The sequence below is a fragment of the Falco cherrug genome, chromosome 8, assembly GCF_023634085.1.
Source record: "Falco cherrug isolate bFalChe1 chromosome 8, bFalChe1.pri, whole genome shotgun sequence".
NCBI classification, from domain to species: Eukaryota; Metazoa; Chordata; class Aves; order Falconiformes; family Falconidae; genus Falco; species Falco cherrug.
Window position 1 is genome coordinate 1,468,457 of NC_073704.1, and position 23,698 is coordinate 1,492,154.

A 23,698-nucleotide genomic window follows, 5' to 3' on the forward strand; every position below is an offset into this window, starting at 1 on the left:
CCTAAACTCATCTCCGAATGTCTGCATGCACTCAGCAGACCAGGTGGAAAGCGGCGCACAGTCCTCCTGCTTCCCAGGCCCCGAGGACTGGCACGTTAACCGCTGCCTTCTCCCTGCAAAACCTGAGAAGTACTGGAGATACCTCCTCATGGAAACCATCAACTAAAACCAAATTGCTCGTGCAACAGTATGCACCTAATCAGGGCTTTTTATACTGAATCCTTCTTTTATTCCCCCCCAACAGCAAACATTATAAAGGATGTTTTACCCCATTTTCTTTTTTCCCCTCTTGCTCTGTGAAAATCCTAAGCAAGAAGGAACAGTGAAATGAATGTACAGCGCATCTGTCAAAACATAGACAATACACTAGGAGAAAGTAAACTGTTTACCCCTAAACTCAAAAATTATGATTATCTTACATGTCTTCCGAAACACCAGCAAACATAAGAAACTGCTAATGGAAGAAGAATTTTTTTAACAAAGGATATTTCTTTAAATTTAACATTACTAGGGAAGAATAAAATAGCAAAGAGCGCACCGCTGGAAAACCAGCAGAATAATCCGAGTGCTTTCCCTCACCTTCCCTCTTTCATGCAGTTTATAGATTTATGTACTTCTCTTTCTTGTAAGGACTACATCACAGGATAATGCATGATTAATACATTAGTTCACTAAACTCCACCAGTGTAGCTTCATCTGTCAGGTGAATGGGAAACACGTACTGACGATATACAGCCATGCATTAAGGCTATTTCTGCCGGTCTCACCACGAGCTCAAATCCAGAAAACAAACCTCACCTCAAACAGGGAACAATGTCACTTAACCTCCAAGACCCAAATCTCATGCAACACCCTGGGCCCCACAGCAGGGTACCCCGTATGGTGAAAAACTGAGTTTCAGAGCTTCAGCTCTGAACCTCTGGGACACCAGAGAAGCCAGGAGCTTGCTGGCTACAGATGCCTTCCTGCATGCTAGAAGCCAGAAAGATGCTCTTCTGTGCAGCCCCGTCACTTCCAGGTACGTGATACAGAAATAATCTCACATGTGTATCTAGGAACAACAGAAAATTACTCACCTTTCACATTTTATGCAAATTTAGATAGAAGTCCAAACAACTAATTACTTGAAGTGGATTGCTATTACAGGTTGGGTTTTTTTCTTAAACTGTAGTTACAGATTCAAGGTATGAGTTTGGTTGCTTTTTCTTCCCTTTATTACAGGAAAAAAACTCTATTTTTACTCTGTATCTGTCATTAAATTTGTAGTGTGTGCAAACACTGATGGGTGTTTTGGCTCTGTCAACCTCTGTTTTGTTGTAACAACTGGGAACTACATCTTCTGCTGAATCACACATATGAAATACTTCGAACAAACAAAAAGAGAACACTGGCTACCCACATACATTAGATATCTGATAGTAAAACTAAAATGATACATGTGGTAATAATACAGCTGCACAACATTATGGTAATTGAGTCTGTCTTCCACCTCTCAAGCCACTGCGTTTCGGCTTTTTTCAGTATTCTTGAGTTCTCTTTTTTTTTTTTTTCTTTCTAAAGAGACCTCATTTCCAAGCTCTTCCCATCTTTATTCTTTCCCTTGAACTCACCTCTGAGAGACTTAATGAGGACAGAAAATGATCAGTCAGTACATTTTATGCCTTATTTGAAAGCACATAATGTTCCTCACAAGTCCCCTTTGTAGGGAAGATGTTTCTGGCAAGTCCTTCTCTTCTATAAAAATACTAAGAAAAAAGATGAAAGAGTGAGACACGGCAGCCCAGGACTCAGGCACAGGCCTGTGCCATTCCCCTTTCACAGGCAGGTTCCCTCCGGGTCTACAGGTACAGGGTTGGGCAAACCACCGCAATGTAACGCCGCTGTAGTGGCCGCTGCTAGAAACCACGGTTGATCTGCTCCCCTCCGGGGACCGCAGCAGGACTGCTGCTGCCTCACAGGCACTTTTTGCCAGAGCGCTCACAGTTAACAGTGTGTTGGCAATCAACAGGTCACCACTGGAAAGGTCGGCGCTCACACCTGGGCTTCCAGGGCCAACCACAGAACCCCTCTGAAACCTTCGTGATACCCATTATCTCGGCAGTAAGGAAACCCCACCTACCAAAGCAACTCCCTAATCAGCGGTACCGGCACATGAACACCCTCTTTGCATTGTGTAAGTCAAGCTGATGCTGAACAGGTCCCATGCAAATCTCACCTTTATGTTTCTGAGGCCTCTAAGGATTTTGGGGGGGTGCTGTATGGGGATGGAGTATTCTGTTTTTAATGAGCCCTTGGCTCCTACAAAAATTTGACAGTAATACAAAATGGATTTCAATGTGTGACTTCACTGCTCCATGCAGAAAGGGGAAGGGAAGCATCGCAGAAATGGCATATGCCAGATTCCAGCCAGGGGTGAGCCCCAGCGCTGCATGCTAACCTGCCTGCCAGCGTCTTGGTGCAAAAGCTGACAAAACCACACCAGTCCCTCACGTGAGCGCACAGCTCAGCACACTGGTGTGAGGATGGACCGGCAAACCCTTGATATGAAAAAAACGCATGACTTGGTTAGCACAGATGTGCTCTTAAGACACCAAGATCGCACATCCCCCAGCTGCGCACTGCCAGCCCTCCCCAGTGGCAGCCCAGCAGGTTTTAGGGCTAATCTGAGAGATTTTGCTTCCTCAGGTTGGGAACCTCCTGTGTCCCAAGTAACCCACCTGTGCTGAAACTTGTCTCCTTTTCAGAGGCATGACGCTCAACCCTGTTCTGTTTTGGTTTTATTAAATTAAAAACAAAACTGCAAACAAATACTTGTCAATGTTCAAACCCCAAATCTTCACCCATCTATGGACCACTGTTTACACGTGGGGTTTTTGTCTGCTAGAGCTGTCCAATTCAAAATGAATTTATAGCCCTGCCTTCAGAAACATAACATTAAGCACAGAGTGACAAGACATCAGCATGGGAGAAACAAACAACCTCTGGCAGAACACACTGGTGTGCAAGCTAGCTAACATGCAGCTACAGGAGCAGCAGGAAACAAAAACAGCTAGTTACCCTTACAAATGCCAACTGAGTCTGCTTAAAATTTTCTTTCCTATTGCTTACTGCTTTAATTAGTGGTTAGTAAATACTTGTGTGATGGCAGCATCCATATCACAACGAGATGTTGGACAGCACTGGGTAGGTACCGTATGAATAAAAAGTGGCAACAGTTGGCCTAAAGGGTTAACTGTGAATATTGCTTGCATTATTCCTGTTGGGGGTGTGGGGATGTGTGTGTGTGTGAATCTCACTGAGAAGGAAAATTTAAAAGGTACTAAGAAAACACATTAGCTCATCAGTTAGGCTATCAACACAGAGTAACTGTGTTAATAATAATTAAAAATAAATACTGCATTAATAATAAATACAAATTACTTAGAGCAGTAACAATAAATTACATACTTTGAGAAAAAGCCTAATCATAGCAGTAGTTTCCTTGTCCACATTACCACACGTGCACTCTTTGTTGAACGGGGTGGAGGGTTTAAGACATTTCCCATGTTATCTGGGAGTAATTTTTAAATTGAACTGGAAAACAATTTGTGAAAAATGAAAGTATATTTAATTGCAAAATGAACTCAAGATGTGCACTAAATCAACTAATCTTATCAGGCTCGATTCATCTGTAATTCTCACCAGCAACAAAAATGGAAAGTGGGTGGGAAGCAGTTTCAAGTGCCTTTAAGCTTCCCACTGATGTACTCTAAACAAAGGGTTCAAGGTTTCTGCGGGAAGAGTCACAAACCCACCAGGAGCTGACGAAGGGTGCGTGTCCTCAGCTTTCCCAGGGACGCCGCCCCGCGCTCAGTGCTGTGGCTGTGGGAGCGAGGTCCCCTGCCATACAGCTGCGCAGCTCAGGCCCTCGCGCTGCGGGCGGCTCATCCCAGCAGGAGGGTGTTTAACGTGACCGTTCACAGCAGTCTCCCTAGATGCTGTTCATGCTAAATTTAACATTTGTACTAGGTTGTTCAGTATCTCCTTTTAAACTGATTGCTACATGCAAATTTTTGTATTCATTTGCAAGATACAAAATGCAAAGGATTAAATCACGAATTTGGCTATGATCATTGACCCATAATTGATTTTCCATTAGGCCATTTTAATCTTTTTGTGCACCACCTGTTCTATTACAAACTAAACCTCAGTATCTTCAGCACGCTGAGTGCGCCCACAGCCAGTCTCTTTGGTGGACAGAAGGCCTTTACCCAGCCACACGTGGAGATCAAGAGGTACAGCTTAGGCACACGCTGCAAATAAGGGCTTACGGTCAAGGACAACAAGGTGAATATTTTAAGAAAGGACATCCAAGCCTCTTCCCATGCCTTGAAGAGACAAGGGAAGGAGTAGGGAGCCTGTCAGCCCAGTGGGGCTAAGGCAGGGATGGAGACCTCGGCACCTAGTGGTGCCGCAGCAGGAACACCCCGCCAGAGTGACGGCCAGCCCAGCCCGAGGGCTGCAGCTCAGCGCGATGCGGGAGCAATCGCAGGGAGAGCACGGGAGGCGGAAGGCAGACAAGGATGCGCATCCCTCTCCATGGGGGACTAAACGCAGCCCACATGCAAAGCGGAGTTTCACCAGGCGTACCGCCAGTGTGCGACGAGGGGAAGGCAGCACTCGGCCCCCAGGATTGCACCTCCGGGAAACGCGGGCATCGCTCCCACCCATCTGCTGTGGAGTGCACAGGGCCTTCAAAAACCAGCAGGAGAAGCAGGAGCCTGACCGTGCCGGCGTGCAGCTCTCAGGTAACAGCTGCTGCCAGGCTTCCCAGGGCTGCATCCAGCTGCACGCACCGAGACACCCTGCTCTTGGTTCTGCTCACGGGGAGATGTGCCAAGGGGAAGGCAGCTGGCAAAAGCCAGTATATCCTTCAGCCCAAGCTAGCAGAGATCCTGCTGGGCCCCCTGCCAGCCCTGACGGTGGGTCAGATGAAGAGCTCTGCACTCCAGGTAGTGCAGAAAGAGAGATTAAAGCAACACAGTCGGTGAGACAGTTTCCTTCTACTTGCCCACTCAGGCAGAACAATTTCCCCTCTGGATTAATTTCTGCCTTCCTCCGCTCAGTGGAGAAGGCTGTAAATTGGTCCTGATGGGGAGGCCATGGAGCCCAGGCGGGAGGCATGGGAAGGCCACAGCCAGAATGGAGAAGGGCACAGCCAGGGTCGCCCTGTGCTCCCCCCCTGCCCCCCCACTCCCATCCTCCCAGCACCCGACCATTCCTACAGGGTAAGTGTGCTTCCTGCTGCGGCAGGGACACAGACACAAACTGCAATGCAAATGTAAATGAGTGATTATAAAAATAAAGCATTTAGTTGTCACACAACTAAACAGTCATTCCCATGCCATTTAGAGACTCCACCCAGACTGACTGCGGAGGTCCATCAGACTGGGAGATGTCCTCTGCTCCTTGCAAACACCGCTTTGAGGGACAAGGGAGCACAAGACAAGCAGTAGCGACAGGCCCTGTTACACTTTGTCAATAATGCAACGAAGAAGCCAGAAGACACAGCTGAAAAGTGAGAACAGATGGAGACTCTGCCACAATAATAATGCTGCCTTCCTCCAAGGACAGCCATGACCCACCCAAGCTTCAGGGATGGTCATCTGTCATGTCAGCATCCCCATCTTCCCCAAGAAGGGATTACAGGAACCTCTTCAAAAACTTTCAGTTTGTTTTTCCAAGCTGAATAGATGATAGCTTAACACCTCGAAGGCACTGAAAATATTTGCTGCGTAGTCCCAAAGAACCCCTTCTCCCTTTAGCGCAGTCTGAGGTTTCTGTTACTGTACCAAGAGTCTCAAGAGAACCGCAAGATAAAGCAGCTACATACTCCTATCTACAGCATCTCCATTGTAACTGCTGCTTACTATACCCCTGCACAGTGCCCCAGTATATTTACACCTGGTTTTGCATTTACTGCTAAGTTCTTTACAGATTGTAATTCTGAATTTTGTTCTCTGTAAAGCAACTTTAATCTCTCAATCTGATTCAGGCTTCTACCACACAACAGTTAAGTACAACATCTGGGCCCCGAGGTCAGATTATTAAAGTTTATTTCAAAACAATGCATAACAGAAAGCATCAGCTTCCAGCAGGAGTCTACACAAACAATTAAAAATACAACAGAGGAGCCTTTCTCAACTGTCAAGTAGCCATTTGAGTTTTATTTTGTCTGTTAATTTCAAACCAGCAGAAGTATGCTTAAGATTAACAGAGTCTGCGGGCAAACACTTATAAAAGTAACTCCTGCTGAGCTGCACACGTGGGGCCCAATGGATTTGGCCTCACCCCACAATAACCAAGAGCTGGTGTACCCTAGCCTCTGCCTAACACCATCGCCTGCTTTGGCATGCACCTCATCTTCAGCTGCACCTTCTGGGAAGAACTACAGTGTTATTAATATTCTTATTATAGTTAATATATTTCAGATTCGCTGAAACCAGCCACAGCAACTCCTGAATCATGCATCTTTCAGCACTCCATTCCTGCGAGAGCCAAAAGCAGAGGCTTCCCTCTAAGCTGTTTCTGGCCCGTGCTGATCTGGAGCTGCTGCAGTGCTACCACAGCCACAAAACATTCCATGAACAAGAAGGTCGATTTAATTAGCAGATGACACAGAGATGGTTTTGGAAGCGTAAAAGTCTTCCTCTCTCATTTTCTGTTTCACAGCCCGTCCCCAAGTCTCTAATTATATATATTCACACCTCCACATAGAATTTAATGGGAGCGGAAAGAGATTGTTCATCTGCAGGCAACACATCATTTTTCTCTAAAATGTGGAAAGTTGTTAGAGCAAAATGTCACTAGGAAAGAAATTCCAGGGGACTTCAGATTATTTAACTATCCACACAAAGTCTTTGCATACACCTTGAAATGAAAGGTTCCTTTCCTTTAAAAAAAAGTACATATAATTTTGAGAGTTTGCAATTAAAAATGCATTGAGAAAATGTTGTCTCTAAGCTGCTGCAACTCTTCATAGATCTGACCAGCATACAACACAAATACTTTGAAGTGGAAAAAAAGTCAGTTAAAAACATGTTTTCAAGTCCTTTATTTCATAGTTTGCATGAAAATTACTCTGTTCACACTTAACTCTCAGGAGTTTTGCTAAAAAAAAACACACCCTAAGATGCAAGGGCAGCAGCAGCCTCAGAAAGCCCATGACAGTCAAAATTATTTGTTTTCTTCTAGCATAATAAAATCCACCACTCACATTCCTCTAACAAATAATTCCTGCCAGGTGACTTACTATTATTTTTACAACTTTCTACAATTTTTTTTTTTTTTGTTTAGGAACATTTCAGGGAAGGGGCACTCAAATATCTCAATGAACTATACACCCATTTCTTGATAATTTGCTAAAGAGGTAATCCCTACCAGTTACAGAAACCTAAAGTCCACTCTCTGAATGCTGTTCAAACTGGCCAGTTTCTTGTACCTCTGACCAGCACGGAGGGAACAGGAGAGCTGGGAAGACAGCATCAACCAAAACAGCAAACTGGTTGTCTTTACCGCAAACTACTTTCTGGCACACACTGTTAAAAAAGAAAGAGCCACACAGGAGGAAAACGTCCCTGACAAATTTCATTAGGGTTGCACTGGAAGAGGGCCTGCCCAAGGAGCCAACATCAAAAAGAGCCTGCTACCTCAGCCCCCCCGGGGCCGGGGGCAGGGAGGCCTGAGGGCACTCTGTGAGCTGGGGCTCCGGGCAGGAGCACTGCCCAGCACGCTTCTGTAGCGCTGGCCGCTGGACAGGAGCCACCAGCACTCCACCAGGGACCCTGCAGCTTCACATGGGCCTTCCTCCACCCTGCCAAAGGGTCTGCTTTGGTTAGCACAGCCGTGACCTTCTTCCCCACGCAGATGCTCTGGGATGCGTCTCCCTTACTGCTGCGGTCCCCTTAGTTCAAAACACAGCAGGGACCTTCAGCGCTCACAGGGCACATCTGCAAACTCTGCTGAGACACGGCTGATGCTATCTATAAATGCAGTTTTGACCACACAGGGCAGGGCCAGCACCGTGGAGGCAGCACATCTTCTCAAGGACCTTACTCTAGTTCCTCATTTTGCAAAGGAACAAGACATAAAGTCATAAATTGTTTAGGCTGGAAAATACCTTTAAGACCTCCACCCCAGGGCCCTTCCTTGGGAAGGACACTACAGCCTTGTGAGAAGGGTGCTCTCGGCCCAGGAGTGGGAGCTACAGGTCCTGGACACCTGCACACAGGCTAGAGGAGGATGCAAACCTGACATCTGTCCCCAACCCCTCCCACATCAGGGCACTCGGGTTTGAAGTGTAAACTTTGCAAGTCATGGTTTGCTGGGTTTTTTTGGTCAGGTTTTTTGTTGTTGTAAGAGATTATATAGGCCCAGCTTCCCTCAAAAACCCTTCTCAAAAGAACATGTCTGCTGGAAGCTGAAAAATGACAGCTACTACTACAGCTTGGGCTACTCAAGTGACTCTATATTATAGATGGGTCATCCTGAACTCTATTAAGCCAGAAATAAATTTCCAGTGCTTTTACTTTATTCAGAAAAGGTCAACTGCAGCTCTGTAAACAGAGCCTACCTCCAGCACCAAGGGTCTAGAGTCACAAAATGAGCTGGAATATGCATCTCCTAACTGCAAATCCCTTAGTAATCAAACAGGAAATGAAACAGAAGCCCACAAATGGTCAAAACGCTGGACATTTCTTCCCAGAACCTCTGACCTTCACTCAATATCTCATGGAAAATAAAGATTCAAGGCATTTCTGCTTAGGATCATGTTTTCCCCTCCTATGCATATCTTCAGCCCTTATGTCAAAGAAACCTTCTTTGGAGCCAGAAAGAAGAAACTGCAGTTCCCTCCAGAGCTCAGCTCGCTCACGTTGCTCCTCTAGCTACCTGGAAGGAGGCCCCTTCCCCCACCCTCTCATCTGGGCTCCTGCCCTCGAGGGCTTCCACCTGGGCAGGCGGCTGCTGCTCCCCTTCCTCTCCTTATGCTGCTGCAGCAGGATGAAAGCAGAAGTCCCTCAGTCTGAATCTTCTACCACGTGTGTCCTTCTACTCCACATCCACATGGCGGACAACAGAGATACCACATGAATCAGGGCTTTCTCCTTCCAAGCAGCATAAGTTTTAAAATTATTTTAGCCAATTCTTGCCAATAGCTACACTGCTTGATGTCATTGTACTACCCTTAAACTATCTATTCATAGGATCATTTTCCAGATGTTTAGTTACTAAAGTGAACTTGCTCTGCTAGCCTCCTTCTCAAGGGCAGAATATGAAGTATTAAAGTAGTCTTGAACCCAAAACTTAAGAAATTGAAAATTAATTTGGGGGGGAACACTTCACTTAAATATAGTTTGGGTTTCTTCCCCCCTGCTCCCGTGGCATATTCTCCCTCCATTTTTATTCTTACAGAAACCAACAACCTAGTGTTTTCTCTAGGCTACAACAGTCTCCTTGGGTGCTACCATGGTTGCAGGTTCCTCTTGTTCACTGCAAGTGCCCTCCAGGATGCATTTGTAGAAGAAAGAAAGAAAAGCTTTTCTTTATGTTAACGGGGTTGGCATCCATTCCTTGAGTCTCCATTTGCTCAGAACTACACTTCACAGATTCATCTCCCTTGCTCTTTTATTCCTTCTCACCGCTGCCGTCTCTGAGAACACATTCACCTACTTAAATTCTGCTTGAGCTCAAGTTGTGAGGCATTAAAATGGTTTTAATTTCCAAGGAAAGGAAGATTTATAGAAAGACTGTTCTCACTTTTCAAGGCACACACACACACACACAGAGCTTCCTGTGGTTAGTACGCCATTAGTATTTCTTTCCAAGAATTTCATTGCTTGCAAATACATGATTTCTGGGGAAGTGTGCTTGGTGTAAAATCTTGCATGGAGGTGTTGGTTAGCTAAACGCCGCTCATTTTGTATGTGGGTTTTTTTTTGTTTTTTTTTTTCTAGTTTAGATCTGTAGGAACTTCCTGAGAGGTTAACGGATGAGTAAGAAAAGTTTGTGTAAATTTAGCCAAGTGTCTGCTATGAAAGACAGACAAAGGGTCATAAGCACCAGCCACCACAGAGGGCTTAGTTGCAGGCAAACCCAGACGTGGCAGCGCACAGAATAAATACAAGGTTAAGTGCAGCTCTCAGCACATTAACAGGTGTCTTGTCTTCAGGGTCACCAGCATCCAGCCAGCTGTGCTCTCAGATAGGCAGCTGCCAGCACCAGGCTCTGCACCAGGGCTGGGATGGATGAGACCTCCCAGACAGCTACAACTTGTATCTTGAGCAGATGAGGAAAATGATCTGTTTATTGGGCTGCTACTAAAACAGATAAACACACACACCGAGGAAAAAAGGAAGACTAGAAAAAGCTTCTTCTCCCATGCTCATTCATGCGACCTCCTGGCAGGAAATTAGTCTTTTGACCCCATCCGTTTAGAAACAGAAAGGAACAAAACCCCTGTTTCAGTTAACAAGGAACACCACGACTACAAATACTTGCCTAACTCAGCTTCTGGAGAACTTACATGTAGGTAAACCAGGCAGTCCATTACATAGCATACTGCAGCTTTGGGGAAAGGAAAAACCAACAGAACAACAAAAAAAAACCCCACCAAAATTAGTTTTAGGTGAGGTTTGCTTTGTTTTTACACAAATGTGGAAAAAGATTTAAGATGGACATGTTCACATCTGGAAAGCCAAAGCCATGCATCTTAGTTTATATTATAAGCCCATACTGAAACCACAGTCCACAGCTGGAGCTGCAAATACTGAGAGGCTTAAGAAATCAGGTCCCTTATTCACAGAGCCAAATTTTCACATTTTCATATTCTAAAACTCCTTTTTAAGTGGTTTACCAAGGTTGTACAACACTTCAGAACTTGTTTAAAAAAAACTGGTTCAGCTAACATTAGATTTGACTTCAGACTCTGCTCACATACTTAAGACTACAGAACAATTCAAAATTTGTCCATCCTATGGTCAACATGTTCAGAAGCATGAGATAATTACACTCTGGCATAAAGCATTTCTTCTAATTTATAAGCCGTATCTGAGGTAGCATGGTGATTGATGCCCAAGTAAAGAATTTCTTCCAAATTTCATTTGAGGTTAAGTATCTGATTTTCAGCATATGCAAAAGAAAAAAAACCACCACACATTCTAGTTGTAACATGAAGCTGACATTTCTGAAATGCCAGTGGACTGGTTTCTAATTTTTGCCATAGGGAAGACTGCCAGTATTTCTTTGCTTCTTTCAGCATTCCTAAATTTTCCCTGACATTGTTTTGAAATAATGAGAGTCATCCCTCACAGCACAGCAACCTCCAAGCCTCTCCGATACCAAAACTGATTGCTGCACAGCAGAAGCCATGAAAACTGGTTCCCCTCTGGTTGAAAGCAGAGCACAGATATCTTAAAAGAGGACGAAAACCTTGAGAGATTTAGAAGTGTTTTGAGGCTCTAGAAAAAACAGACCTTTGACAACAGCCAAGAAACACCACAGTTCAGACACGCTGAATGTGTAAGTGACTCTGAAAGTTGAATGTAACCTAGAAATTCTCTGAAAACAAATGGTGACTGTGCTTTGTACTCACAGCCAGCGGCAGCAAGACCCCCCTGAAATAAACCTGGCTGCAGAGACAGACACAATTTGGTGTCACAGGTTTTGCTCCATATTCACTGTCCTCCCAGCTTATTGTTACATGGTCACCTTAAACTACAGAAACATCTCTGTTCCTCCGCGCAGCTACCCACACAAATCGTCACCTATTAGGGCCTCACAGAGGCTTTATCTATAGAAGCTTTAATACCTTTGGCTAAAGGAGAGCTCCATAAGGCAAAAAAGGGGAGGTTAATACTGCTGATGTCCTTTGTCTCCTGCACACCACAAGAAAGGTATCATGCTGCAGCAACCTCTCCACCCTCAAGATGTGCTATCATGTTTCCCCTCTCCCTCCCTCAGTTGAAGCCTTTCAAACCACTTTTAATAACCCATTAAAGCCATGCATCTGCCTAAGAACCAACATAGCACCTCACCTATTCCTGCTAAGGAGGCTCCTTTGGGTATCACACTCCCAAGAGCAACCTGCAAAGCCAGTTCTTACTTGAACAGCCCGAAGATAATTCATACCTGCAGCCCTAACCAGCCACCAAGGCTGAGAGCCTCTGCTCAGGCAGCTGCTGGAAGGAAACAAAAGCCCATGTCAACAGAGAGGAATGATTTAAAACATGTTTGCTTTTTATAGCAATGCTCTCTATGGTACCACTTGGTAAACAAAAATTTGTTTTGCTATTAAATAGCTACCAGTAAGCAATTCTGCAGTTGACAGGTACCTGATGCTTTCTTCTGGCCTAAAGAAAAAGACTTCAGGCAAATAAGCTGGAAACATAGCAATTATCTGAATCTACAGAGCTCAGTTCTGATCCAGCCACCCTCTGCAACCACAGCAAAGGCAGGAATGGTGACAAACAGCTAAGACTGAACCTTGTCTTTAAAGATGACTCACAAATCGCACACCTGATTATGGTAGAAATTTCCATTAGCACTGAGGTGTGGCTCTGACCTCACTGAAACCCATGGGAGATTCGCAGTGGATTTCAGGACATCCTTGAGGTATGTCTTCCTCAGTAGGACCTGGTGACACTAACTTTATTTCTGATGTGGTCTCTTGAAAAGGTGAATTCTCATTATCTGCACCTCTTCTAAACCCCTCTGTTTTCACTTACTAAGTATCACTGAGTTTTCATTACCAGAGGCATAATGAGGCTCCTGTTCACTGACTATCGCCTCCCCCTCCTAAAAAACCCACAAAAATTTAGAATAAATAATGACAGTATTACCCTTGAAGGCCCATTACACCATCAGGCTCCTGAGCAATGCTGATTAAATGAGCCCCCCTCGCCACGGTGAGCGAGTGGCAACAGAAGGGATGGCCATACTTTTTTATGGTGCTGTATTAGACGTTTCACAAGTACAGTATCAGACCTTTTAGAACGTATTCTGTAAAAAACAACAGGAAATGAATATACATTACTAATTCTGGGTACATTGGTGTTGAAATTGCTACAGGAAAATGCTTAGCAATATGAAAGTACCAAGGTTATACCTGAAGTGTGACCCCTGTGTTTAGCAGCCATTGCCTGCAATGTTCCTATTACTCTTCAGCAGAAATAAAGCCATGCAACCTCCCCTTCCTTCCTTCCACCACTCTGAATCAGGAAAAAGAAAGGGTGTGAAATTGCAATAAAGCCACTCTTTGCTGGTCCACCTCCTTTTGCTGTCAGCAACCTTTATTTTTATTTGATACACACGAAAAATTACAGATGCCAAACACAGAAAGGACCAATCTCTTCCCCAATCAACCTGCAACACCCTGATGTCAGCAGCTCTGCACTGAAAGCAAGCCGTGCCCCGGCAGAGCTACGGCACTGCTTCAGCAATCAAGTCTCAAAGCTCATTTTGGCCAAACTGTGGCTGACTTGGGTCTCAGCAGTGAAGATCACAAAGGACAAAGGCCACTCATGCCCATGCAGCCCGGCAGACATCAGGCAGGCATCAGGGACACAGCAGCCAGAGGGATGCAAACTGGGGGACTGCAGCCCTCTGCTCTCCCTGCTGTTCCTGGTGCAGCAGGGAAGTTGGCACATTATGGTTAAGCACTGCCGCATAGACAACACAGTTTGCAATCAAGTTCTCTGTGACACAGAAATCACCTTCCTGATGGCAGAAGTGGCACAGGGATGGCTCTTGCTCTGGTGGATGACAGTGGTGCAGAGACAGAAGCACCGAGGAGGCATGTGAGCAGAGGTAGGACAGAATGAAGTTGCACACACCTTCGCAAACCAGGACAAGTTTGATGCTGTACTGAAAGGCCAGGGAAGCCCTCGCTGGAGTGCAGAGGGTCGATGTGATCTATGTTTTCAGTTTACCCAGCTGACAAGCAGTAAGAGCAATCTGTTCGTCTCTTGCAGAAATGAAGCGAAATTGCAGTGTTCAAAAGCATTTGAGTTGGATTAAGAGTAACGGAATGAAGCTGGCTGATTAAGAGTAAGTTGCATTAGGCACCGAGGTGTTTAAACAAAGATTAAGAAAAAGCACACGTTTCAGTTGGGAGAACCAAAATAATTCAACATCACTAGTCCCATCACATGGCACAGCAGACAACAGTACTGGAACATCAGACCACAAACAAAGACTGTATGAAGACTAACCTGTACAAAACACCACAGAGTTACGTTCTGGTCAACACAATGTAGCTTAGTTTTTTCCGGAAAAAAAAAAGATTAACAGATACTGTACACGGGTGAAAAGAAATTAATCTTCAGGGCACTTTCTTCAGTGTTTCTCCCCACACATTGGGTGATGTTAACACAGAGCCTCGACAGGTTCCCTTGAGTCATGAAATCCCACTCCCTGCTACAGCCCATAAGCACATCAGGTATCTAACCCTACACCTCCACCCTCCCACGTCCACCTCAGCAGTGCCCAGGTCCCACAGTGGTGGGAGGGAAGCAAAGGAGCAGCAGTCAGAGAAGGCAGAACTGGAAAAGTGGAAGGAGAATTGCAGTGTTGCTAGAGGACAAAGCTGGCTACCAAAGGGCTGCAGCGAGTGAGCCAGGGGAAAGGACAACCAGCCACTAACTGGGTTAAACTACACAAGAATCTGCCTGGTACAAAAAAAAAAAAACACCCCAAAATCACAGGCGAAGGGACAGTGCTGTGGAGGTCCCTCCCATAGCTCCTTCTGGGGGTGTCATCTGGGGAAGCCTGACACCTCCCTCTGGCTCAGGGGCATGAAAAACACCAGGGGGTTGGAAGACAGCAATTTATTCTTCAGGAAATCTCAACATTTAAGGGATTTCCATTAATTTGCCTCAGAAAAATTTCTCCTTTAGTTCCAGCTCCAATATGGAAGACAGGGAAAGACCGAATACGGAAAGAAAGGAAGATTTTTAACAAAAATATGGGAGACAACTTCCTTAAATTGAACTTAAATGGAAAGGAGCTAAATTTGTGGAAAACAATAGGAAGGGGTCTTCCCTATGACCTAAAGCACATCCCCAAAAGATCTCTCCTGCAGGCATGGTGAGGCAACAGCCAACAGCATTTTTTTTAGCATGGCAGCAGAGCAGATGCCAAGTCTGTTCTGATATTGTAATCACTCTGTTAACCACAAATCCCCACAATAGTGCTTAGCTACGCAACTTTTTTTTTAAGAAGCTTTAGAAATAAAGACCTTTTCCATTTGGTCTACATGGTATTTTAGTTCAGCTGATGAGCCTGGTATTGCATTTCCTCCACTCATTAATGCAGCCTACATTCAAATCCAAAACCTGCTCTAGAAGCCATGGTTCTCGTATACCTAGAAGCTGCACTTACCACAAGAATGCTGGAAATAAGAATAAATTTAAACCTTTCTGTGTTCATTAAAACACCTAATGAGAAAATTGCTGCCTAGAGCAGTAAATGGTAACTTGTTATTGCTGATGAAGACAGCACAGCTCCTTCTAAATACAATAAATGCTATTTCAGCTACTGCGGCCCTGAATCAAAGAACAAGCATGTTGTTCAGTCATAAAGAAAAGTGATAGGATTTGTACGGTCCGCAAGTGCCTAAATGTTGTATTTATCCCACTGACGTACAAAGCTGTACAGAACAGCATCCCCTTCCCACTGAGGTCGGGATGGCTTTTGACTCAAATGGAAGCAAATTAAACTGCTACCTCTAAGCTGGTAGACCAGCCAAGAGGACTTCACATGTCCAGAGCTTAGGAGCAAAAATAAACCTGGCTTGAAAAAACGCAAGTGAAGCGCTATGTTGTATAATAGCTGTGTGTCTCTTCAGAAAGGAGACATGCCACCGTGGTTGGAAAGCACAGCTATTCGTATTCAGTCAGGCTTACACCCTGGCACTCCACTGCTTGAGACAACCAAACCTCAAAGAGGCAACATGAAAGCCATGCAGATTTCAATCACAGTTATTTCTGGAACTGCCAAAATCAGCAGGGAATAGCCTCTCCCACACATTTTTAATCAGCTTAGAAACAAAACACAGGAGTATTTTCTCACCGTCTTGCATCGCTGAACAAACAGTAACACCTTCATTGCAAACCAAATGATGCCACAGGAAACCCTTTGGTCGCCAGGGCCAGAGGAGGCCATGCTCGCCAAGCTGCCCCGCAGGCGGTCAGCAGAGCCCGTAGCCTCACCTTTGGGCTCCACCACCCCAGTGCCCCACGCACAGACACCCCGCATACACCTGGCACTATGCCAGCGCACACTCCTAGACAAACCATTCCACGCTGCATGATGGTCCTTTGCCATTTATGCATGCCGACACATCTGTTGCCATTACTGACATTCAGACCACTACAGGCAGGAGCTGGAACCACCGAGCCCTAACCGGGACTTTGATCTGCTATTCCTTTTGTACCAACATCTACTATAACCACTATGGTACAAACCAGCAGATGACAGCAGAGCAAGTTCTGAGGAAGATTCATATGAACGTCAACTAAAACAACGACGTTGATTTCACCATGCTGAGTTTAATATGTTGCCTTTCACCTATGAAATTAAGCAAGGGCAAGGCACTTTCCCATAGTCATAGCAGTGGCTTTACATTATGCATTCACAGCTAATTATCTGAGATGCTATTTGAACTCTGTCATTATACATGTCAAATAAGGAGAATGCAAAATGTAGCTCCCAGGCAAGTAAGACAGACACAGGGTGGGCATGATAGACACAAACTTCCCCTAAAGGACTGCAATGCCCGAGACACCAGCTGTCCACCTCCAGCACCTGGACAACACTCTGCTGTTTGGCAAGGACAATGCAATGCTGATGGTTTTGGTCACCCAGCTGGGGCTGAGGTGTGTTGGGAGATGTGGATGCCTGTCCTCTCCAGTTCCAGGTGCTCTCAACATAAGCATGACTGATCAGCCATCTTGCAAGGTAGCATGATGGGCAGTTAATTTTTTCTCCTCTGGTTTTCCTCATTACACATGCCTTCTGTAGTCCAGAGGAAACACAAAGTTTTCAAAGCCACAGAAAACAAGAAGCCCCAAACTTGCAGAGGGACTTACTCCGGCACATACTAGGAAAACAACCAACAGTGACACGTTTGGTTCCCAGCCACCCTCCTGCTCCCCTTGACAGCAGAAGCATCCCCACAAGCTCCAGAGGTGGCACGAGGAGCCTAGCTGGCAGAGCCGCAGAGTGCTTTGCTGGGGGAAGCAGGCAAGGAGGAAAAGTGTTCTCTCCTAGCACAAATACAGCTGTTTCCACAGACGCACACCTGCTAAAAATGTGGCTTTTGTTTCAAGCAGGAGCGTGAAAACCGAGTGGTCCTCCACACACTGCCACTGCTTTTGGTAACCACGGCCAGAAATCCTGAGAAAAGAGCAATTCTTTTACAACCTGGAAATTTGTCAAGAAAGGATGGCAAAATCGGGCTTCACCTGTACTTACCAGTCATGACTGGCAAAGACTAAATGATAATGACGAAACTCAGGAAAGCCCCCATGACTGGCTGGGGATGTGGAAGTGTGGGACCACCCCATCAACATTGCTGGGGAATCCCTATTCCCCAGGGATATAAATTTCTGGCAGGTGACATTGCTGTGGCTCCTGCTGACTGTTGCTCCTGTCAGGCTCCCTGCTGCTTCATCCAAAGCCTCCCCAGCCAGCTCGTAGCCAGTGCGCTCCTCCCTTTACCGAAGAAGGGTAGGCAGGTCCCTCGGCATGGTGAGCCTGTGCCCCCCCAGCGGTGCAGCCAAGCTTTCAGGCCTCCACAAGTTTTCTTGCTGCTCTCGGCCAGCACCCAAGCACATCCTCCTTGTGCAGCCAGCATGCTCCTACAGCCACAGCCATGGCAAGCACCCTGCAGCTCACGTGTCCTGCTGCAGGCTTCTTCAAAACGCTTCCCTGGAGGCTTGCCCAACTTGAATGAAGCCACTGCAGTTCCCCGTATTTACGCCAGGACTGACACCAGGCTACCAATGGAGACAAGCTTCAGGATAACAATAAATAAATGGTGACCTTCAGGGGGATGCAGCTGAACTCCAAAAAACTCATTTCATCCAAGATCCATGCAGTGATTAATAACCGTCCAAAAGGATGTTGCACCTCCAAAAATATGCCTTTTTAAGTCATATAAAACTGCTGAAAATGTCTGCTGCTTTGTCACAGTGAATACGTACTCAATTAAAAAGCTGACCAACCAGCAGGCCACCAGAATTGTTTGCTCTGTCCTGGTTTGTGCTGTGGGTCCAAATGGCTACAGACAGTGTGATTATAGATGGTCCACAGGATAACAGGCACTGCGCAGAAGTAGAACTGCCAAGCAGCAAAAGTAGCCAAGTTCCATTAATCACTGACAAAGCATCCCGATGCTAAACGCTTCACATTCGCCCTTTCCTGAGCTTTTCACTTTGCAGTTTATTACAAACAGAGCTTGGCTCCAGAACCTCAGTAAACCCCTACACAAAGCCACATTTTTCAAACTGTCACCCCTAGCAGTCCTGTACTCTCCTGATCATCCACAAACGTTCCTCCATATTTACATTATGTACGTTAAGAACATTCTAAATTATTCTTCCAGCCCAACAAACGAGCATTCACAATAATTCAGATGCTGGCACTGTCTATCTGCGGCAGGCAGACGCTACCGTGCTCAGTAGAAGAGTGAGCTATTTTTACTTTAGCATGTAGGTGGGAAAAGCTTTTCAGAACAAGTAGTCACTACAGAAATTGCTGCTCCTTTTTGTGCTGCTCCCTGCCCCTTGCTCCTTGGGGGAACTGCACTGCCTCTGTTCATGGCAGGGAGCCCACCCAGGGAGATGCAATGCCAAAGGACAGCTGCCTTCGAATGGTCCCCACACGTTTATATGAGAAGTACATATTCCTCGTTACTGTTGGAAGGCTGGCCACACTGTGCGAGTTGTACATTTCAGTGTACTGGAAAGCAGCATTTTTAAAGGATACCAGAATCCTTTTCTTATATTAAAATGCTAGCCATCCTGTGGATCAACTGCAATTATCTTATGACTCACCCTCCAGTGACGGTGTGAATTTTGAACAACTACATATTTTAACTAAGTAAGAAGATAAGAAACCTTTGGTTTTCCACAGCGCGGTACCATTTCAACAAAGGCTTGAGAGGTTTTTTTATCTCCCCTTGCCTCCCCATCACATTCTTGGTACCACCCTTTTCCTTAGATCTTACACATATTCGGAAATAACTCACCAGCAAGCACTTAACTCTCTTTGTTCCTCTCTGCACCCCACTTGATACTCCTCTGACTTTTCCACATCCACTGGCCCACAGTTACACAGCCTGGCTCTCCCCATTTTCCATGGAAGTGACTGCAGTTTAACATACAAAATCTCCTGTGGGCCCTTTTTAACCTCAACTCATGAATGCTCAAGACCATTCCCCTCACCTGCTTTAGCTTTTCATGTCTGCAAAATGCTCAGCATTGCTTACGTGCAAAAGCACTGCACAGAAGAACATTTCACAGAGTTTTAACCTGCCACCACAGTGAGAGAGGGGCTGGAATGACCCATGAACACTATACAAACACCTTGCAGCCGAGATCCCTGAGGCAGATACAGGATGAGCTCAGCAGCTGCTCCTTAAAGGGTATGAAGACAACCTGACTGGTTTATACAATAAAAGTCCCTGTAACTACAGCACTGCTCTATCAGCTGAGCCATGCAGAGATGGTTCTTCAAAAGCCACTCGGGTTCCCCATCACCATGCCACCCCTCAGCTCCACACGCAAGTTTTTCCAGCATTACTGTCACTGAACTAACTAGCAGAGCCCAACAATAGCCAAAGATGGTAGATACCTGGGCTGCCAGGTAAAGGTGGAGCAGCAGCCCAGATGTATCTCTGTTCACTGGAAGTACCTGCACCATTCGCGACAGATACACGTGGCCGAAATGGTCCCTGTCAGGAAAAACTTCCTGTTACTATCAGAGAGATTAGGCCAGATTCTTCTCCTTCAGTTAACTCTGATCTGCAATATAGAATTGAAAGAGAGATTCTTACTATCATCAAGTTGTCAGCATTTTTAGCTACACTACTGCTTATACTCTTTGCAGGACTTCAGCTCCCTGGTGGTGAAGAAGGCCATGACAGCTGGGAGAACATCAAGTGCCTTATAACACATCTGTCTATACATTTTCCTGGTGAGAAAGGCTTAAATGTTGGCAGTAATGTCATAAAAATTACTGTGGACTCAGCAGAGGGCAGTGCAAAAGACAAGACATTTCCTTGCCAGTGTTCAGAGATTGATAGGATGCTGAAAGCTCTCGCAATTTTCTTGCCATTCAGGCAGAAGCCTCAGCTTTGCAAATTCATAATCACCAGGCTGCAGCAACTGTAGGTAAGAGAGCCAACGTACCTTGGTTTCCAAGTCAGGGCTATTTAAGCCCCAACTCAGTAAAGTACTTGTGCATTCATCATCTTGTGATTCAGTGGGCTGCCTGCTCTTCTAAAAGTTAATGCTTCCCCAGAAACAGCCTTTAACTTCCAGAGTGAAGCGGGAGCAAATCTGCCGCTTGCTCAGCTCTATAGAGACTGAAAACTTCCTGGTTTTACCAGGGAAAGATTCTCCAATAAAGACATTAAATCAGGCAACAAAACTTCCCTTTTGAGGACTTCTCATCCCCTGGTACAGAAGTCATCACCCTGGCAGAACAGCCCACTGCGAGGCATGCGCAAGTCCACGAGGACATGGGTGGTTCTAGTTCAGAGTGGCTTCTCCAATCAGCCCAGAATCAGCAAAGCACAAAACCCTCTTAAAATAATCAGTACATCTTTATAACTCTTCTTCCAGACTAAAATTCAACGTAAGGCCTTTTAGTTGCTCTCAGAACAAACACCACAGGGCACAGTCCAACGGTCCTCTGCTAAAACTCCAACTTGCAGACCACAGGCATCTCGCATCAGTGACAACTGAACCATTCTGTTGGGCTCTGAAGAGACACTTCACACACTAAATGCCTGTGCATTCACAATGCTAAGTATTTATCCAGGCTGGAGCTTCAATACATGTAGTAACAAGCTGTAAAAACATGTCAGCAGAATTTGAGCTGAAGTTGCCAAGTGTCAAAATAGGACAGCATTTAAACATTTGCATATTTTGCTTATGATACAGCAGCACAAGGCAAATACACCACCACCATTAGCATTTCTAAAATAGTTTCTGAATGAAAGGAAGCTTTAAAAATAACTTTGCTTTCTCCTGGCATCCCTATGCTAATAGATTCTACTTTTAATTAAAAAAAAGCCTCTCATATGCAGGCACAAAGCATCACCATCTCTTTATGCAATTTAAGTTCCTCCAGCAAAGCAAATCTGACTGTGGTCCACCGCTCACTTCCCCTCAACAAACCTGGGAGGCTTTGTGCACAGGTTGATGTCTAATGCTGCTCCAGATGTCCACATTCCACTCACAGGTGACAACAAGCTCGTGGCAATCCCTCCAAGAGAGCCCTTTCAAGTAAACTGCATCACATTACTGAGAAACACAATTAACTTCTCTTACAGATAAATTAACTGAGCCAGAGAGAAACAAATTTGTTTATCCAAAGTCATCAGATTACTGCTTGTACCATCATTACTATCACAGCAGACAGTAAAGTATTAAAGCAACAGGAATCAACATAAAACTATAAGGTAGGAAAAAGAAAAAGCAAGATTCCAACCGGAAATAAAAAGAAAAAGAGAGTGTAACTATGGAATGGATGACAATACCACACTGTGTAACTGCAGAGGTGGTGAATTGTAGTTACACAGGCCCTCATTACCCACAGGATGCTTTGCTGTGCAGCGCCAACATTTTTCCAGCCCATTTTATGCATGTGTTGCAAAATACATGGAGCTGTTTAATCCACCTTTCAGTACATTGGGTTTTTTTCTTTTCCCCTCATTATCTTCTCAGGTATCCAACCCAGGTCTGTGGTTTATAAACACTGCTAACTAATTCAAGAATTATCTACCCAGAAATCTCATTAGCTAGCATAGAGAAAGCATTGCTAAAATAGATAAAGCTGATTCATTTTATTTCTATTAGCTGAAAGGACACAACAAACAGCTGAGAAGATGTAAATTACATACTTAATATGAAGCAACACTACATCCGAGTGCAGCACTGAAACAAAAACCCGGAGAAGGAAGAATTCAGCAACTAAGGTCCTCTAGAAAGCAAGTTATGAACATGACTTGTAATCTGTTTGGCCCATTACAGCTTCAGTGGTAAACACACGCTGTCACTGTTTTCATTCAGGATTTCTATAGACTTCATCACTCATTTTCCCTACCACCTACTTGCTATAGTTTAAAAGATTCCATCTTACTATATAGCCTTTTACTTCCCAGCTCAAGACAGACAGACAGAAGCACTGTATTGGGCCACTGGTAATGAAGAGACTGCAAAGTTTTGAAGTATTTTGTAGCTGGTAATTTTACAGGATTTCTATGTAGAGAGGTCAGTTAGTGTGGTGGTGCTAACAACAGTGCCATGAGGAAGCAATTAGAAGAACTTCAATAATTCTATCCATGTTCATATCGTGATAGGCCAAGTGCTGTAACAGTGCTTAGCACCTCCAGGTCACTCTGCAAGCTCCAGGCAGCTCCAAGACCTAATTCCCACCCAAAGGAGGCATACCTCAAGCTTGATCTCAAATCCATCAGACTGGCATCAGGTAGGAGAAGGAGGTATTTCCCCCCGCACACACTATCTGAAGAAAGTAAGGTGACCAGCAGAAAGGGAAGGAGACTGTACTGTCAAACCAGAATTAAGATGTGTGCTGGAGACAAGACACGGCCCTTCCGCCCTACCATTCAACAATTAGCGCTACAGAACATGGTGCCTACTTTTAGCTTTAAGGCTTCTCATTACAATCTATTTATGCACATGCTTACGCGTTTTAAGAAGTGGGGCCAAATTAATATAAACCAATTAGTTTCCTTAACTTCAAAAGTGACGGGCAAGTTTGGGCTTTTTAGGACACCTTCCCTGCCACCCCCCAGAGGGGCCTGATTTTCATGAAGTACCCGCCACTCGTGCTCTCCCCAGGAGACCCCTTCCTGCTGCAGCTCCCCCAGCCAGCCAGAACCGCGGGTCATGCTGGAGAGCACAGGCTGCACTACGCCAAACACCCCGTGTAGCCAGCGCTCATCTTCAAATCCCGACCAACTCGTTTCCTTCCCAGCTGCGTGTTTCTGAGCATGGAAGCTGGCTCCCTGTACCACATGACATGCCTACCTTTCCTCCAGCTTGTGGCATCCAGAGAGCTCTCCTCCTCTTTCTGCTGGAGCACAAACACTACGTCCTCAGTATTTACAAGACAACAGCCAGTTTGCAGGCTGCAGCCTTCCATAGCGTAGACTGGGTAGGAACACTATGGACATAGCATGTCCAGGTCCCCAAGCCCAAAGGGCACCCACCTTTGCCGAGAGCGTAAGCTGCATTTCTCACCACTGCTAAAGGAATTGGCTGTACAGATCTGAAACCCTGAGGTTTTATACTACAACACCTGCCTACAAAAAAAATCCTAGAAAAAAAACCCCAAAAATAAAAAACAGCCCTAAGAAATGCAAGCAGGAAAACCTGGATTTTAGTCAAATCACGTGGGCAGACTGCACAGA

General features: G+C 45.3%; 1 protein-coding gene across 3 annotated transcripts in view; it reads right to left on the reverse strand.

The window, feature by feature from the left end:
* Positions 1-23,698, reverse strand: part of PLCL1 (phospholipase C like 1 (inactive)) — a 228,928-nt gene that overhangs the window by 90,886 nt on the left and 114,344 nt on the right. The window contains exon 1 of one of the 3 annotated variants that reach the window (XM_055718759.1): positions 5,625-5,852. The exons of the other annotated variants lie outside the window; for them this stretch is intronic. Coding sequence (XP_055574734.1) covers positions 5,625-5,645 — 21 coding nt within the window. The 5' untranslated portion in view covers positions 5,646-5,852. Of the gene's footprint in view, positions 1-5,624; positions 5,853-23,698 lie in introns of those variants that run through there. 3 annotated transcript variants of the gene reach the window in all.